This window comes from Musa acuminata, chromosome BXJ3-8 (assembly GCF_036884655.1).
Source record: "Musa acuminata AAA Group cultivar baxijiao chromosome BXJ3-8, Cavendish_Baxijiao_AAA, whole genome shotgun sequence".
Lineage (NCBI taxonomy): Eukaryota > Viridiplantae > Streptophyta > Magnoliopsida > Zingiberales > Musaceae > Musa > Musa acuminata.
This window is the reverse complement of record NC_088356.1, coordinates 1,452,579-1,468,819: the sequence shown is the minus strand read 5'-3', so window position 1 is coordinate 1,468,819 and position 16,241 is coordinate 1,452,579. Positions and strand designations below refer to the sequence as shown.

The 16,241-nt window shown below is 45.4% G+C and overlaps 3 protein-coding genes and 1 long non-coding RNA gene across 5 annotated transcripts; 3 read left to right on the top strand and 1 right to left on the bottom strand.

The window, feature by feature from the left end:
* The first annotated feature begins 38 nt into the window (after positions 1 to 38).
* On the top strand, positions 39 to 2,760 carry LOC135645914 (uncharacterized). Its single transcript, XR_010498914.1, has 2 exons — positions 39 to 1,281; positions 2,079 to 2,760. It is a non-coding gene; the product is annotated as an uncharacterized LOC135645914 (long non-coding RNA).
* Positions 2,683 to 4,513, bottom strand: LOC135645913 (WRKY transcription factor 55-like). Its single transcript, XM_065164812.1, has 3 exons — positions 3,519 to 4,513; positions 3,308 to 3,433; positions 2,683 to 3,235 (listed from the first exon to the last, which is right to left on the bottom strand). The coding sequence occupies exons 1-3, from the start codon at positions 3,944 to 3,946 to the stop codon at positions 2,824 to 2,826; spliced, it is 966 nt and encodes a 321-aa protein (XP_065020884.1). The 5' UTR covers positions 3,947 to 4,513; the 3' UTR covers positions 2,683 to 2,823.
* A 441-nt stretch (positions 4,514 to 4,954) lies between these two features.
* LOC135644902 (uncharacterized) lies at positions 4,955 to 11,994 on the top strand. 2 transcript variants are annotated; one of them, XM_065162866.1, is made up of 6 exons: positions 4,955 to 5,283; positions 6,238 to 7,171; positions 8,301 to 8,396; positions 9,134 to 9,270; positions 10,041 to 10,257; positions 11,714 to 11,994. In XM_065162866.1, exons 1-5 carry the CDS (start codon positions 5,066 to 5,068, stop codon positions 10,213 to 10,215), a joined length of 1,560 nt encoding a protein of 519 aa, XP_065018938.1. In that variant the 5' UTR covers positions 4,955 to 5,065; the 3' UTR covers positions 10,216 to 10,257; positions 11,714 to 11,994. The 2 variants fall into 2 exon arrangements, with proteins under 2 accessions (XP_065018938.1, XP_065018939.1); XM_065162867.1 differs by lacking the exon at positions 11,714 to 11,994 and having other exon boundaries at positions 10,041 to 10,258.
* A 737-nt stretch (positions 11,995 to 12,731) lies between these two features.
* On the top strand, positions 12,732 to 16,082 carry LOC135644339 (receptor-like protein kinase FERONIA). Its single transcript, XM_065161822.1, has 2 exons — positions 12,732 to 12,970; positions 13,073 to 16,082. The coding sequence occupies exon 2, from the start codon at positions 13,236 to 13,238 to the stop codon at positions 15,906 to 15,908; it is 2,673 nt and encodes an 890-aa protein (XP_065017894.1). The 5' UTR covers positions 12,732 to 12,970; positions 13,073 to 13,235; the 3' UTR covers positions 15,909 to 16,082.
* Positions 16,083 to 16,241: the final 159 nt, after the last annotated feature.

Genomic DNA, 16,241 nt, shown 5'->3' with positions numbered 1-16,241 from the left:
AAGAAGTCGAGAGGAGAGTAAATTAAACGAAAGAAAAGAAGGGGAAGCGATAAGCCGCGATAACAAACAAGTTGAATGCATGCGCGAGCGGGCCCCGCCCAACGGTCCTATTACCCGCCCGATGATCGTATGCCAGCCGTCCGATCGGCCCTCCTCCTCCGGATGCGACGAGACCCCGGTCAAAGCGTCCACCCAGGGAGGGGTAACCCTCACCGAGACGTGATCACCGCCACGGGGTCCATCGAGTCCGTTCGAGTAGGTGGAGCCCGACTAGCAGCGGCCGGTGCGCCAGCGCATCGGACGGTTCCGATGATTAGATGCGATGATGGGGGCACCGGGTGTTAGGGGGTAATGATTCCGGGTGTTGACGAAGGTGGTTTCATGGTGCGCACGGGAGGGGGAAGTGGCCTGGCGGGGCGGGTATGGTACGAGGAGGCGTCTCCGTGAGTTATGGGCTGGAGGTGGGGCCCATGCAATCATGGCCGTGGATGGGCGAGGGGCAGGAACGCTAGCCGTCGATTTGCGGTGGGGCATGGTGTGGGGTTGGAAAGGCCGGGAAGAATGGGGGTTGTGGTGGTCCGCGAGCAACGTAACGTGCGATGGAAGTGGATGAGATCATTCCCGATGGCCACTCGTACCAACCGCCATGTGGACCATCGCAAGAACGCAACACTTACGTCGCGTTACGCACCTAATGTTACGTTGTTGGGTCATATGACACCTCTATTGCTCTTCTGAAATATCACCAAAGACACTATTTCTAACTCTCAGAAAATAATATGAATAGTGATGACATGATGAGTGACACGCCTCTCAAAGTACAGCGCATGATGTGATTCTAATGACAAATGTGTAGCCATAATTGCTGGGAATGTTGGATGGAGGAGGAGATGATTAAGCAATTAAAACTTGGCTTAACCACTCGCATGTGCTCCGCACGTGCGTCCAACCATCCATCCATCTTATACGATCGTGTGAGATATTGATCCAAGAGTTACTTAATCGAATAGGATAAATGCGAGTATCAAAAGGCAAGAAAAGGAAAAATCCGACCCGTTTAGGCTCCTTCCCGTCGAATTGGATTCCGGGATGGCGTCCGCTGTCCCGTGTTGGGGAGACTCCGGTCTTCGCTCAGGCTTTCGGCGGCTCTTTGAGGTCGTCTATTTCGATTCCCTTTGATCCTTGTCTCCTCGTCCTTGTTGGGTTGTGTGTCTCGATTTGGAGGAAGGGGATACGAGAGGCCGCGAGGAGAAACTGGAAGCGGGGGATTCGCAACGAAAGGTGGGTTTGTGTTTGTCTTTGTCTTCTTGGGATCTTATGTTGTTGCTTCAGAATCCACGAAGATGTTTCTTAGTGTCCGTAGGCTTTGTAGTTGGGAAAAGATTGGATCTTTTGGAAGAAAGATGGTATCTTTACTGATGATTGCTGCTTTGCTCAAAGTTTGATGATGAGTTCTGGCATGGTCTTCGTTATGTGGGTTTTTCCAGGATGAACTCGTGCGGTTTGGTCCTTCTTGGTGAAGAACTGTTTGAGACCCTGCTACGCTCATTATTAAATTTCGATCGTATTTTGGTAGACCATATTGGGCCAGGAGATGAGATTCTTTCTTCGATTGACAGAAAAAGTTCACATGGAAACACTAAAATGATCTCTATAAGATGTTGGATTATCGTCCCATAGCTGGCGGTAGCCATAGGTTAAGACAATTCACGGAATCTGTTTGGCGAGCAAACTTGTTCCAGCTTCATCATGAAGCCTTACAAGGTCCTTGATGAATTGGATTCCATGGCTCCCATTGATTGTCTCCACAGAATGCTCCAACTTTCTAGCTTCAAAATTTATATTGACTGCCGCAACAATGTATGTCTTAGATGTGTTTGGATAACAATGGCTCCTTACATCAATTCTGGAGTAAACCGCGCATTTTGGGAGAGAATGGTAAGAAAGATTGAAAGCTATCAGCGCAAGTATATAACTAGAAGATCTGTCTCAAGTTCTATAACAGTCTTTTCTTTGATTCAAAATGAAGATGACTACACTATGTGGATGATAACCGAAGCTCATATCCTGTCTTACAGAGAAAACTTGAAGGAGCTGAAGCTACAGATTACCTCCTGCTGCTGTTGCTAGTGTTCCATTCAGTACCAGAATCCGAGGTTCGTCAAGTCCTGCCGCCGCTGTCCTCTTGCAGATTGATAGAACATGGACGGCACAGCTTAGCCATCTCTTGACTCGGATCGCCCCTTCGGAGCTCTCCACAGCTCAAGGCATTGGTACTCCTGGTGAAGGATCCTGAGATCTCCCTGATGAGAACCTCAACCTGCTCGTGCCGACCACCAACTTCCGAACCTGGCAAGATGGCTTTCAGCTGCGACGCCAGTTCGTGCATGACTCTTCCGTTCATGTCCCGGAAACCCATCCATAGACGAGAAAGCCTCAGTTGACTCCTCTCATAGATTCTAACATGGGGGGTATCAATCAATGTAGGACACGAGGTGATGGAATCAAAGGGCGCCAAAGTTTCGTCAGCCACTGTGACAACACAACAGCACTGGCGCCTGGTTGAAGATGGATAACATGGAAGCTGAACTGAGAGTTCACGTGGCGAACTGTTCTTTAGTGTCAGTCGAGCTTAATAAGCAGCAACTCCGAGTGATGTTTGAATTGCTTGTGAAGCATAACTCGATGGAAAAGTAGAATTGTAATTCATTACAAACGAAGCCATAAGGGTAGCTACAAAGAATGCGTATCCTTTCTACATCTCTCATGAGATCTATCAGTTTGGGCATCGACAGCATCTTGTTATGCCCGACCTACGTCCTCCTAATTCCCCTGCCTCGGCAAGTATATGGCATCCATGATGCTGCCACTGCTCCCTGAGCTAAACATGGCATCAGCGAATTCCGCGACGGGGCAATAATCCACATCTCGGCCACCCTGCGTCTGCCCTTCTTGTCTGCTGCTGCCCTCGAACCAGTTACCCAGTTGGATCGAAGTAGATCGCGTTGTTGTGGGCGCAGCTTGTGGGTGGCCATGGCAATTCCCGTCGTCCTTCTCATCCTTGCCGATGGGGCTGTGTGCCAGGGAGGGGATCATGATCGGAGTCGGAGAGGTCTTGCAGGTGTGACTGCCACAGTAGGTGACTTCCAATGTATATGGATCGGCGTCCAGCCTTTGAACCTGCTTCTTTGCCTCGCAGCCGTAGTAGTTCTTGTGGGTGCAGCGATAGTAGCTCCTGCCATACACACAGCACTTCGATCTTCTCCATTGTGGTACTAAAGAAAGTTCTTAAGGAGATCGAGCTTACCTTGGAAACCTGGAATTGAGTATGTCTTTCTGACCGTACTTCCTCCACGTGTACCCATCGTCAGGGGGAACCTCCATGTTCCCTGTTCGAAGAACAGGAACCTTCTTCGTCACATAGCCTTCCTTCCTGGGAATTCAAGTGCCAACAATTAGTTCTCCGGCAGCTGATCTGAATCAACTTCTGAAACATACGTTCATGGTTTGTATTTCACCTCTTCCTCGAAGATCTCCCGCGGGATGATGCGCCACCCACCGCAACTTGAGCCTCTCCCCCGCCTGCAAATGCCTCGGAATGAGCGGCCGCCGACGGCTGGACTTCCAGAGACAGTTGCGGCGATTCCGAGAAATCGGCCATCTCAAAGAACGGGTGCTCGTCGTCTTCCGCAGCCGGTATTGGGGGAAGCTCGAACGGTCGCATGCGCCCTTCTCCCGTGAGCATCCGAACACCATCGATGGCTTTGTTGAAGGCGTCGACGATGTGCTCGCAAGAGCTCAACAGGAAATGGGCATCGGCCGCGGCGTTGGAGAGGCGGAGGCTGCTCTCCAGTTCTCCAGCTAGCCTGCATGCGCCGAAGACTTGAGACAAGACCTCGTCCATGGGCGTTTGCTTTGGTTCTGAGTCGGCGAGGCACAAGAACATATTTGATGCGAATGGTGGGGGAATACGTAGGAATGGCAGAGACTTTGCATGGAAATATATACATAGAGATACAGAGGCATCGGAGAGATGGAAAGAGTCTTCTTCTTCTGACGTTAGGAACGTGAGAGTGTGTAGAATGGGCTGAGAAGGAAGACTCGGTCGAAGTCCTGCATGGGGTTTGTTCTTGAGTCTTAGGGAAGACTCGTTGGTCTAAAAGCCTCTTTGACTGCGTAGAATATTCAATGTGATTGATCATATACTGCCACAGAAGGATATGAGATTATTTCCTACGACAATTACACTCTGTAGAACAGGTCGCAAAGATCAAACGTTAACAGAGAGCACAGCAGACGGATACTGGTGGAATGACATCTTTTACAAGTTCCATCTTTAACGGCGAACTACATCCTGGCAGAGCGTTCCATTATCTCATATCACTGTATCGTCGTATTCATACTTGATCTCACTCTCGGTCTATCGGTAATTGCCTTGCTCTCGTTTGGTGCTACCGAGACATTGCTAAGACGCTACCTCTTCTCCGACATGGACCCTTGGAAAGACGACGGTCCGAAAGGGTTTCTCCTCCCTCCTCTCCTGCATAGCCCACCGTGCCTCTTTCGGGTGCTGCGTTGCTCCCTAATCAAGTGATGGCGAGGGTTAGAAGCTGAGTGAAAGCGATAGACAGGGACATGCTCCTTCAACATGAGAGGCCCAATATCCATGAGGTGGAGGAGACGGTCGAGGATGTCATCATCGAAAATGACATCTGAGGTGAAGATGAGAAGGAAAATGATATAGCAGTGGATGCAGTAACAGATAGGATAATATCATCTCTTAAATAAATAAATAAATAAATATATATATATATATATATATATATATATATATATATATATATATATATATATATATATAATTGATGGATTATTACGGACTTCAACTTTGTTGGGCCTAAGCCCATGAAGAGCACACATTGTGTCGCGGAGACGCTCGTCCTCCACCAGCGACTTATTTCGGTAAGTGGAGTCTCGTCGGCGTTTACTGCGAGATTTCACGGATCTTTTTGGGTCCTTCCCTCTTCTTCTTACAGGAGTCAAAGAGGAATTCTTGGGCCCAGAGATGCGTCCCCGTCGCCGTCCCGATCTGGTCCATCTAGGGGTTTTGCTAGGATTTCTTCTCCTGTGTTATCGCGCCGGGGCTTCGATCCATGAGTACTCCAATGGCGCATTCACTCCCCGCTCCAATTCCTTCTTCTTCCACGGCGGCAGCGAGGGTCTCTATGCCTCTGCCCAGGTCAACATCACCGCCCCCTCCTCCGACGGTGATTCTTTCATCCAGTGAGCTCCTTCTCTCTCTCTCTCTCTCTCTCTCTCTCTCTCTCTCTTTCTCTCGCCATGACGTGTTTTGCCCTCTTTTGAACTTACACTTGCTTTTCTCATTCTTGAATTGGTTAATCTATGTTCAAGATTGTTCTTTTTGGTTGAATCATTGTTTTAGGCATCTAACGCTGCAATCAGGGTTTTGCTCGATTGATCATGCTCATGACAGCAATGGTTGCTGATTGATCAGGGCGAATTCATTTCCAGTCGGTACATATTTGTGCATCTACGACTTTACGATGCATTCGATCACACGCCCGGAAAAAACCAAACCTGGATGGCACTTGTCACTTGAAAGTGCTGTTGATACTTGTCACCAGAATCTATGCTTGCTTTCTTCAGGCTTTTTATGCATTACTTTGCTTAAGACCCTGCATATGCATTTTTGGTTGAATCATTGTTTTAGGCATCTAACGCTGCGATCAGGGTTTTGCTCGATTGATCATGCTCGTGACAGCAATGGTTGCTGATTGATCAGGGCGAATTCATTTCCAGTCGGTACATATTTGTGCATCTACCACTTTACGATGCATTCGATCACACGCCCGGAAAAAACCAAACCTGGATGGCACTTGTCACTTGAAAGTGCTGTTGATACTTGTCACCAGAATCTATGCTTGCTTTCTTCAGGCTTTTTATGCATTACTTTGCTTAAGACCCTGCATATGCATTTTTGGCATACAGCAACGTCTAGTATATTGGTTTAATTTAATGTTTGTATAGCTGATAGTATTTTTGATGGCAATCTTGATATAAGAAAAGAAAGGATATGCAAGCTAGAAAGTAGGACTAGTATCAGTTTGAATAACTTGATCATGGTCATTCTCATATATGAAAATTTTTCCTTATTTATATAATATTTCTTTTGAAAATGTATTCCATCATATCTTATTGCTGTAAGTTATTTCTCAGGTTTGAATCTGTCACCTTCAGGCGCACAAAAGAATCAGCATCGAAGCATAGTGATATGCAACAAAATACTGGGTTAGTAGAAGCTATAATAGTTGAAATTCAAGACAGGGATAAGATTGGTGGTAGATACCTAAACACCAATGCTATATGCTGCACTCGTGAACTCAATGATCAGAATCTCTGTAAAGTTGGGGAAGTAATCATTCGTCCAACTCAGGCTAACTCAGATTGGCCAAAACGCATTCAGACATTTTTTGAGGGTAGTAGTAAAGAAACAACTATGATGACTCAGACTATTCCTATAAGAAAAACTGGAATGTATTACCTTTATTTTATGTTTTGTGATCCACTACTTATAGGAATGGTAATTAAAGGTCGAACTGTTTGGAGAAATCCATACGGTTATCTTCCTGGAAAAATGGCACCTTTAATGACATTCTATGGATTCATGTCATTGGCATATCTTTTACTTGGTCTCATCTGGTTTCTACAATTTGTGCGACATTGGAGGCATACATTGCAGCTTCACTATCATATCACAGCTGTAATAGCTCTAGGCATGTGTGAAATGGCTTTTTGGTATTTCGAATATGCAAATTTTAATTCCACTGGAACTAGACCTATGGGCGTAACCATTTGGGCAGTCACTTTCACTGCTGTAAAAAAGACTGTTTCTCGGCTTCTGCTTTTGGTAGTTTCCATGGGCTTTGGTGTTGTTCGACCAACATTGGGTGGGATAACTTCAAAAGTTGCTGTTCTTGGTGCGGTGTATTTTGTTGCCTCAGTAGCTCTGGAACTTGTTGAGCATTTGGGAAACATCAATGACTTTGCTGGAAAGGCAAGATTGTTCCTGGTGCTGCCTGTTGCACTTTTGGATGCAACTTTCATTGTTTGGATATTTTCATCATTGTCAAAAACTCTAGAAAAGCTTCAGGTAAATGCTTACATGATTATGGTGTCTCACTTGTCAGATTTTAATCAACATCCCTTCATCCTTGGCATATGCTGCTTTCTTTTTTTTCTTGCATACAGTTACTGGTTTGCATCATATTTCAAGATTTGATATCACACAGCAAATGCTATATGTATAAGAGTTTTTACAACATTTATCTGTTTAAGTGAAACTTGTACTTGAAATTTGGATTTTTTTTTACTCTAAGATGGTATAGATGTTCTTAATTATTTTTGTTAATGGTTGTTATATATACACAGTTATAGTTCTCATAGGTTGCTTAGGTATAATAAGTTGTCTAAGTCATACAAAATAGTATTTATACATAAAAGAATATCAATTTATGGAAATTATGTTTTTACTGATTGTCATGTCCATTCTATCTGGTGTCTTAATTCTTAATGTTTATCATTAACACATTCATAAATTGTCTTGTTCATTTCCTGTGTACATATCCACACTTCAAAATGTTACAATTATGTTGCTTTATTGCCACTTGGGCATTTTGGATTTGAGTTATAGAGATCCAAAACAGCTCTTATAGATAAAGTCATAAAAAAATGTACATTAGAATATTATGAGGACTCTGCACTGTCGGATGTCTTGCTTGACAAGCTTCCCTTTCTTACTTCTTACAAACAGATAATTTGATAGTATTATTGGTTATACAGTTATGATATCAATATGTTTCTTTAAAGCTCAATATTTGACATCATCCTTCATAAATTGGTCACAATGCTATGTTTATACTCGCTAAATGCCCGTTAATATCATTCTGAATATCACGTTGGTCTTGGTGAATCTTGCTGCTAATGAATTCAGGTAACTATTTGTTGGTGTTTGGAACACTTTTTTATCCTCTTTCTACATAGCTAGCTAGTAGCTACTATGCCAAGCTACAGTTATTAGACTATAGAGAATTGATGTGCACATTATGATGAGAAGTTGGCTTTATTTGATAACATGTTGAATAATTTCAACCTTCTGTATATTTAGACTATCCCAATTGAGGAAGATGCTTATCATGATACTTGATTCCTTTAGTGATACTAGCCATATTTAATTATTTATCTCTTACCATTGAGCTTAGTTTCTTTCTGTGATGCTTCAGGTAAGGAGAAGTATAGCAAAACTGGAGCTATATCGCAAGTTTACCAACACTCTTGCTGTTTCTATTCTTCTTTCACTTCTCTGGATTGGCTATGAGGTATTTTTTTTCTAGTTAGTAACAAGTCAATCGTACTCAAATTTTAAAAAAAATCCTTCTGATATATGATTAGATTATCGAGTGAGGCAGTTATATAGGCGATAACGTGTTCTGAAGCTAACTGATCTCTTACTTCTTTGCTTACTACATCTTAAATGGTCTTCCTGTTTGAGGATTTGGTCTCAATAGAGATACATCATGGTACGAACCCATCTATGTGGGAACGGTGACCTATCAGAAATTCTGAAATGCTATCGAGAGATGACTTGCTTAAACTAAATTGTTCATGTTCAACTTAACGAAACAAGATGAATGCAGTAAAATATTCATTACTGCCTTGCTTTTGTTTGTGCTAGTTGATTAGGCACCCTCATGCAAATCGTGCATCTTGAAATTGGAATCCTTTGATGCACCAGTCCTGAGTTCTACTGACTTATGTATGAACAAATTAAGTTACCCACTGCCAGTTAAAACAAGTCCTGTTTCCATTCTTGAGCCTGAACGTTGAACAGGAAAACCAACTATTTTAAAGTATGGCTTACCTATATTTCTGTAGTTCATATTGTCAAAAACAGTTGTACAATTTGCAAGCAGTAGGCAGATTGTTTCCGCAAGTTGTTGCATATGTTTGTTGCCAGTCGCGATGCATCTTCTGACTTCTAGTAATATCACAAAATGTATCTCAAGCAATTTACGTTTTTTTAGTTAACCTGAAATGTGACCTCTTGTGACTGCAGTTGTATTTCAATGCAACTGATCCCCTAAGTGAACTTTGGCAAAGGGCTTGGATTGTCTCTGCATTCTGGAATGTCCTGTCATACGTACTCCTTGGAATTATCTGCATCCTATGGGCTCCATCTCATAATCCAACTGGGTAATGTATTAGTTATTCTTTGTTTTTGTTTTTTTTTCTGTTTTTTGCATTGGGTTCTGCAAGAGACTGTCTTCATGATTCAAATTCTTAAGGTTGTCCTATATGAAGTTAAGACATTGAACAATTTGTCGTTGATAGATAGTGAAAAACTATATGAATACATTTACCAATCAATTAGCATCTATATATCTCCTTTTTCTAATTTATTACCATAACGGTGGGAGTTATAGTAATAAAATTAGTACATCATGTGTGTACCATATACTACAAATGGGTCAAACCCGCTACTTATCCTGATTTTCCTTTTTTATGTTTGCCTGAAAAGTCTCGTTTTACTAAGCTTATCTGAAACATGGTATGAGATATGACATGATCTGACTTAGGTAAATTGGTGTAAAAGTTCTATGTTGAATGCCTTCCTCTAACGTAAACTTGACATTGGAAATCCATCATACCTCTAACAGGGTGTGAGTCATTACATATCCAACTTTACTAGGGCTAGTGGATTCGACATAAGTGACCTGTATGTGATTCACATGCAGATAAAATCTTTTGTTTCTATTGAACAATTTCTTTTAGTAAATTGATGTTAGAAACTTATAATTTCAAATACTACGAGAAATTTCATGTGGACATGATCATCACTGCTTATAAGAAATTTTCTGTTTGTGATCAGATGTTATCTCTGTTTGTCCTTTGTGAAATTAAATCAATGAACAGGTTGGGTATATGTCCATCCTTGTATGGTTATACTGTGATACTGCTTGCAGTTTTGCATATTCGGAGGACACAAACGACGACTTTGATGACGAGGGAGTTTCCCTTACTGGAAGTGGTGCCAGGGGAATTGGTGATAATTTGAGCAAACTGGAGAGAAAGGAAAGGAAGAATATGGATCATGTATTTGGGATTGGAAATGATATCGAGGAGGATAAGCGGGAGTAGCTGCCTTCCCTGGATGGGGTTCTAATCTTCCATCATGTTATGGTATGTTATTGCTCACGTTTCTTGTTGACTTGATTGCAAAAAAGAATATCTTGTCACAAAATATTTTTTTATTACAAAAGAGTGTTTTTATGTGGCCTTAAGGCTTGCTTCTTATTGCACAAATCTCACCAAAAACTTGATCTGCCAAAAAGTTTATGAGTTTAATTTCATTAAGATTTTTTGCTTAATTCCATCTTAAATGGTCAAGGGAATGGAACCATTGGCTGTCATGTGAGCAGAACCTCATCAAAGCAACTTGATAAAGTTTAATAAATCCCATTATCCATCAGCCTGTTTGGCAATCAGATGATCTTGCTTAATGCATGGATGGCCTTTTAGTTCCTTGGCATTAGATCTTGATCCTTTGCTCATGTGATAAGAGCAAAGTCATAAATATTTTTATTCAAAGAACTATTGATAGAAACAGGATGCCCAAGAGTGAGAGGTGTTTACTAATGTGTCAGCCTTCGCTATGTGATTGGTTGTTCCAGGTAGCATCCATCGCCAGCTAAAAGAAACGTAGGTTTCCTGCTTTGTTCTATACACTTTCATGCTAAGTGCATTATAAGTTGACATATTTGATCCTTATTGCTTACTAACCATCAGATTATTTAGACAAGTGTTCAAATTAGATGTACTTGTAGAAAGGGGTAGGATTTGTATAGAAAGAAAAGAGAGCAACCAAAAGAAGCTTCTTTTTTATTCTTTGTTGAAAATGTGAAAGAGGTTGAGTAATTCTTCTGTCTGCCCTCCTATGTTTTTCTTTGTCTCTCTCTTTCGTCGTCCTCACAATTTTGTACTTGGTTGTCCCTCATCTCAAGACAATTGATTTGCTTTTACTTATATTACCAAATCCAACCAATCGAAACATCTAGTCCTCTTCGGATTCTTGGTCAAGCATTCACATCTCCAAGCATATAGCAGGCAAGAGCACCTAATGTGGCACTTAAATCCTTGGTGTTATTGGCTTTAAGTTACTACAAACGTCGTCAACGGTGCAGTATTTTTCGGGTGTGCATTGGATTCTTGCACCTAACCGATTTCTAACCTTGTACTTAATAGCTGATCGTTCTAAGTTGAGGGGTACTATATTCCCAGTTTCTTTTCCACAGTTCCTGACGCCAATGCCTTGATCTCCATGGCTAAAGGTGTCACCCTCATCCCATTTCATCGACACCTACTGTTATCAAGATCGCAAAAAAAACAATCTTAACATTGCATCGAGATTCATGCTCTAACTTGGTACCATTTTTTAAAGTTTATCGTATGCAGTTCATTGTTTTGATATTCGATATCTTTTACCGTGTTCAGAAATATATGTAATTCATCAGTTCTTGTGGTTCCCTTGTAGCCTGCTATACCTCATTCTCCAAGACACAATGAATTCATTGATGTGGTGCATGCTAGGCCAGCTCTACATGGAATGATCTCTATCTTTATTGTGGTATTTGGCCAGGGACACACTGCTCTTCTGTACCGTCTCCGAGCACGCCTACATGTGGATTCTACTACACACCTGAAACTGCATCAAAGATGGTGCTCGCTGTTCATAGCTGGAATCATGGGGGGGGGGGGGGGGGACTGCTAGCTTCTAAGCCTATATGGATTTGGTGAATAAAAGTGTTAAGAATCTTGTTCATGGTAGGTGTGCAACTTGTCATCATCAGTGTAATGGTTTGGTGGTCGATCTTCCTGTACCTGTGCCACATCTATTTCACTTGCCAACCATTAATCTCACACTTCATGTTCCTGTCTAGTTCAGGTCAATCTTGGGATTCATTCTCAAGATCCAGCCTCAGTTTTAATATCTAATTATGATTTCAGGAAGCTATCTTCTTCCATTATTCCTAAGTGTAGCTGCAACTGTAAGATGTTGAAGTCATCAATAGGTTTATCTTATACACATCTTAACTGTTGGTCTATTGATTCCGGTGGTTGGAGGGTTGTCCTAATACTGCCTTTGTCGCAGGTTCGATACCAGAGGGGGCCCATTAAATTTCATGATGTCCTCTATTATTATTTGCTATCATTTAATGATGTAATTAATAAATTATATATTATTTTATATGATCTTGATGATATTAATTTAATAATGAAATTAATATTACATCTATCAACATCCGATGATTCCGTTAACTAAATCTAAAGCTTTAAGTGCGTCATTTCCTTCTTTTTCGATAATTTAGTATTTCTCTCATCTCAATACGTCGAATCCAGTTTAACGTGGGCCCCTGCCAAGGAAAAGCGGGGCGGCGACGGCTCGCCTACCGTGTCGTCCCACGTGTGTATCCACCGTCGAAAAGTAGGAAAAGAGCAAGAGCCAAACCACAATCCGACGGTCTTTATTGGTCGATCTGCAAACGGGGCCCCCCGCAATCACGCCGTTGGTTCCCTGGTGCCAACCTGACGACAGCTGGCGCGTTGGGAAGTGCAGTACCTTTCTCCACGCTCGCATGCTCAACCCGCAAAACGTACCCCTTCCATCGATTGCTCCACCAGCTGCGCGACCCCCTTCCAGCGGAGGCGTCCGTTTCCACGAGGAGGGGTCTGAGACCGCAAGACAGTGGAAGCCTGCCCAAAATTCCCACTTCCCATCAAATTAGTGGCGCACTACAAAAGCCGGAGAAGTGGATAGCTCAACGGCAGGCGCAGTGCTCCACCGCGAAATCCCGCGGTTTTGGCCGTCTTCTCGCTCGCTGCCCTCCGACCTCCTGTAAGAAGCTTGCTCTGCTCCTTTTGCCCCTCCGTCTTTGGTGTCTGTTTCAACTCGTGTTGACTCTCCGTGGAACTCTTGCTGTGCGTTTCTCTTGGACAGAATTTTTTTAGCTGAAATCCACAGATTTCCGCTGGCTGTAGTGAAATGGAAGAACTTGCCCCGTAGCTTTCAGCAATCCACAGATCGCTTTCTTCCCCAAAAACCCCTTCGTTCTCTCTTCTTTTTTAGCTTCGGCGCAGATCGCAGACTTCCTTCTTTCCACATGAGGAACCATCTCGGCATGTCTCCCGGCCTTCTCTCCGCTTCCTTACTGTTCTTGGTGATTGCTCCGATCTCGATCGCCGCGGACGACTCCAGCTATGTTCCCCGGGACAACATCCTCCTGAATTGTGGCGCCTCAGGGCAGGCCAAAGACACCGACTCCCGAATCTGGACCGGAGACACCGGTTCCAAGTACGGCCCCTCCTTGAACGTTGCAGGACTGACGGCCTCCCTGCAAGACTCCTCGGTCCCCCAAGTCCCGTACATGACGGCCCGGGTCTTCACCTCCCCCTACACCTTCTCCTTCCCTCTCGGCCCCGGCCGGAAGTACATCCGCCTCCACTTCTACCCTTGTAATTATTCCACCCATGCCGCATCCGACGCCCTCTTCTCCGTAACCTCCGACTCCCACACCCTCCTCAGCAACTTCAGTGCCTACCTGACGGCCGATTCCCTCAATTATGCCTACCTCACCCGCGAGTTCTCGGTCAATGTCTCCACCGGCGGCCTCAACCTCACCTTCACCCCATCCACCGCCCATCCCCAAGCTTATGCCTTCGTGAACGGCATCGAGGTCGTGTCGATCCCCGACATCTTCGGCTCGGCAAACCCTATGCTTGTTGTGGGTGGTGGCACTTCCGTGCAGTACTCCATCGACCAGGACTGGGCTCTGGAGACCATGTACCGGCTCAACGTGGGTGGGCAGTCTCTTTCCCCTACCCAAGACTCGGGCTTGTTCCGCTCTTGGAACGACGACTCTCCGTACATCTACGGAGCTGCGTTCGGCGTGACCTACTCCAGTGATCCCAACGTCACCATCTCTTACCCATCTGCTCTCGCCAGCTACATTGCACCGTCGAATGTCTACTCGACGGCGCGGTCGATGGGGCCGGATGCACATGTCAACCTGAACTATAACCTCACATGGATTCTCCCCGTCGACGCTGGTTTCTACTATCTCTTGAGGTTCCATTTCTGCGAGATCCAGTATCCGATGACCAAGGTGAATCAACGGGTCTTTGACATCTTCGTCGACAACCAGACCGTGCAGCGAGGGGCTGATGTGATCGCTTGGAGCTCCGGCATCGGTGTCCCCGTCTTCGAGGACTATGTGGTGATCACAGCAGGAAGCGGGCAGATGGAGATGCGGATCGCGCTTCATCCGGATACCGAAACCAAGCCGCAGATGTTCGATGCTATCTTGAATGGGCTCGAGGTTTTCAAGTTGCAGAACGCCAATGGCAGTCTCGCTGGACTTAATCCACCGCTGAGGCCTGAGCCGGAGGTGGATCTTGGCAAGGTTTCGGACGGGAAGTCCATGAAACCCAAGAGTGGGACCGCGGCCATCGCCGGTGGAGTTGCGGGAGGCTTCGCGTTCTTGCTTGCTCTTCTCTGTCTTACCGCCATCTGCAGACGACATAAGAAGAAGAAGAAGAAGGGGAAGGATGCCGTTAGCAGCGACGGGCCTTCCGGTTGGTTGCCGCTCTCTCTGTACGGCAATTCACATTCGGCTGCGTCGGGGAAGACGAACGCCACGGGGAGCTACGTCTCGTCGCTCCCCGCCAACCTTTGCCGCCACTTCTCGTTCGCGGAGATTAAGGCCGCCACGAAAGATTTCGACGAGTCCCTCCTCCTCGGGGTTGGCGGTTTCGGAAAGGTGTACTGCGGGGAGATAGACGGCGCCACCAAGGTTGCCATCAAGCGCGGCAACCCGATGTCGGAGCAAGGCGTCCATGAGTTCCAGACCGAGATCGAGATGCTCTCCAAGCTCCGCCACAGGCACCTCGTCTCCTTGATCGGGTACTGCGAGGAAAACTGTGAGATGATCCTGGTATACGATTACATGGCCCACGGAACGCTTCGGGAGCACCTCTACAAGACACAGAAGCCACCTCTCACCTGGCGGCAGCGACTGGAGATCTGCATCGGGGCTGCTCGCGGCCTGCACTACCTCCACACCGGTGCCAAGTACACCATCATCCACCGAGATGTGAAGACGACCAACATTCTGTTGGATGAGAAGTGGGTGGCGAAGGTGTCGGACTTCGGTCTTTCCAAGACTGGCCCGACGCTGGACAACACCCATGTCAGCACGGTGGTGAAGGGCAGCTTCGGATATCTCGACCCAGAGTACTTCAGGCGGCAGCAGCTCACCGAGAAATCCGATGTCTACTCCTTCGGGGTGGTGTTGTTCGAGGTCCTCTGTGCTCGGCCAGCCCTAAACCCGTCGCTGCCAAAGGAGCAGGTGAGCTTGGCGGAGTGGGCAGTGCACTGCCAGAAGAAGGGAACACTCGACCAGATCATGGATCCCTACCTGAAGGGGAAGATTGCGGCGCAGTGCTTCAAGAAGTTTGCAGAGACTGCCAAGAAGTGCGTGGCGGATGCGGGAACGGAACGGCCATCGATGGGCGATGTGCTTTGGAACCTCGAGTTTGCGCTCCAGCTGCAGGAGAGCGCGGAGGAGAATGGCAGTCTCGGTGACGGGATCTCAGAAGAGACGGCATCATCGGTTGTGATGGATGGAAAGAAGGTTGCTGATGATCCATCAAGCGAGCCGAGCACCACCACCACCACCACGATAAGCATCGGAGGGAGGAGTGTGGGTAGCGAGGACTCCGATGGATTGACGCCCAGTGCGGTGTTCTCACAGATCGTGAACCCAAAGGGCCGGTGAGTTCATCACGCCGGTGGAGGGTGGCATCGACGCACCGTCTTCTGTATTCGTCCAGCTTGTGTTGTAGTAGCAGTACTAGTACTAGTAGTAGTCTGATGCCTTTGTATGCTGTGCCTACCTGAGTCCAAAAAAACGGATTAGCCTCCAGCTAATAATATATTCAATTACTGCAAACCTTGTCATTTACATTGCCCATCACATCACGCCGGGGGAGGGTGGCCTCGATCCACCGTCTTCTGTGTGTTGATGATGCCTTTGTATGCTCTGCCTAACCCGAGTAAACAATGACTTCAGCTAATGTCTTCAATTACTGCAAACCTTGTCAGTCACATT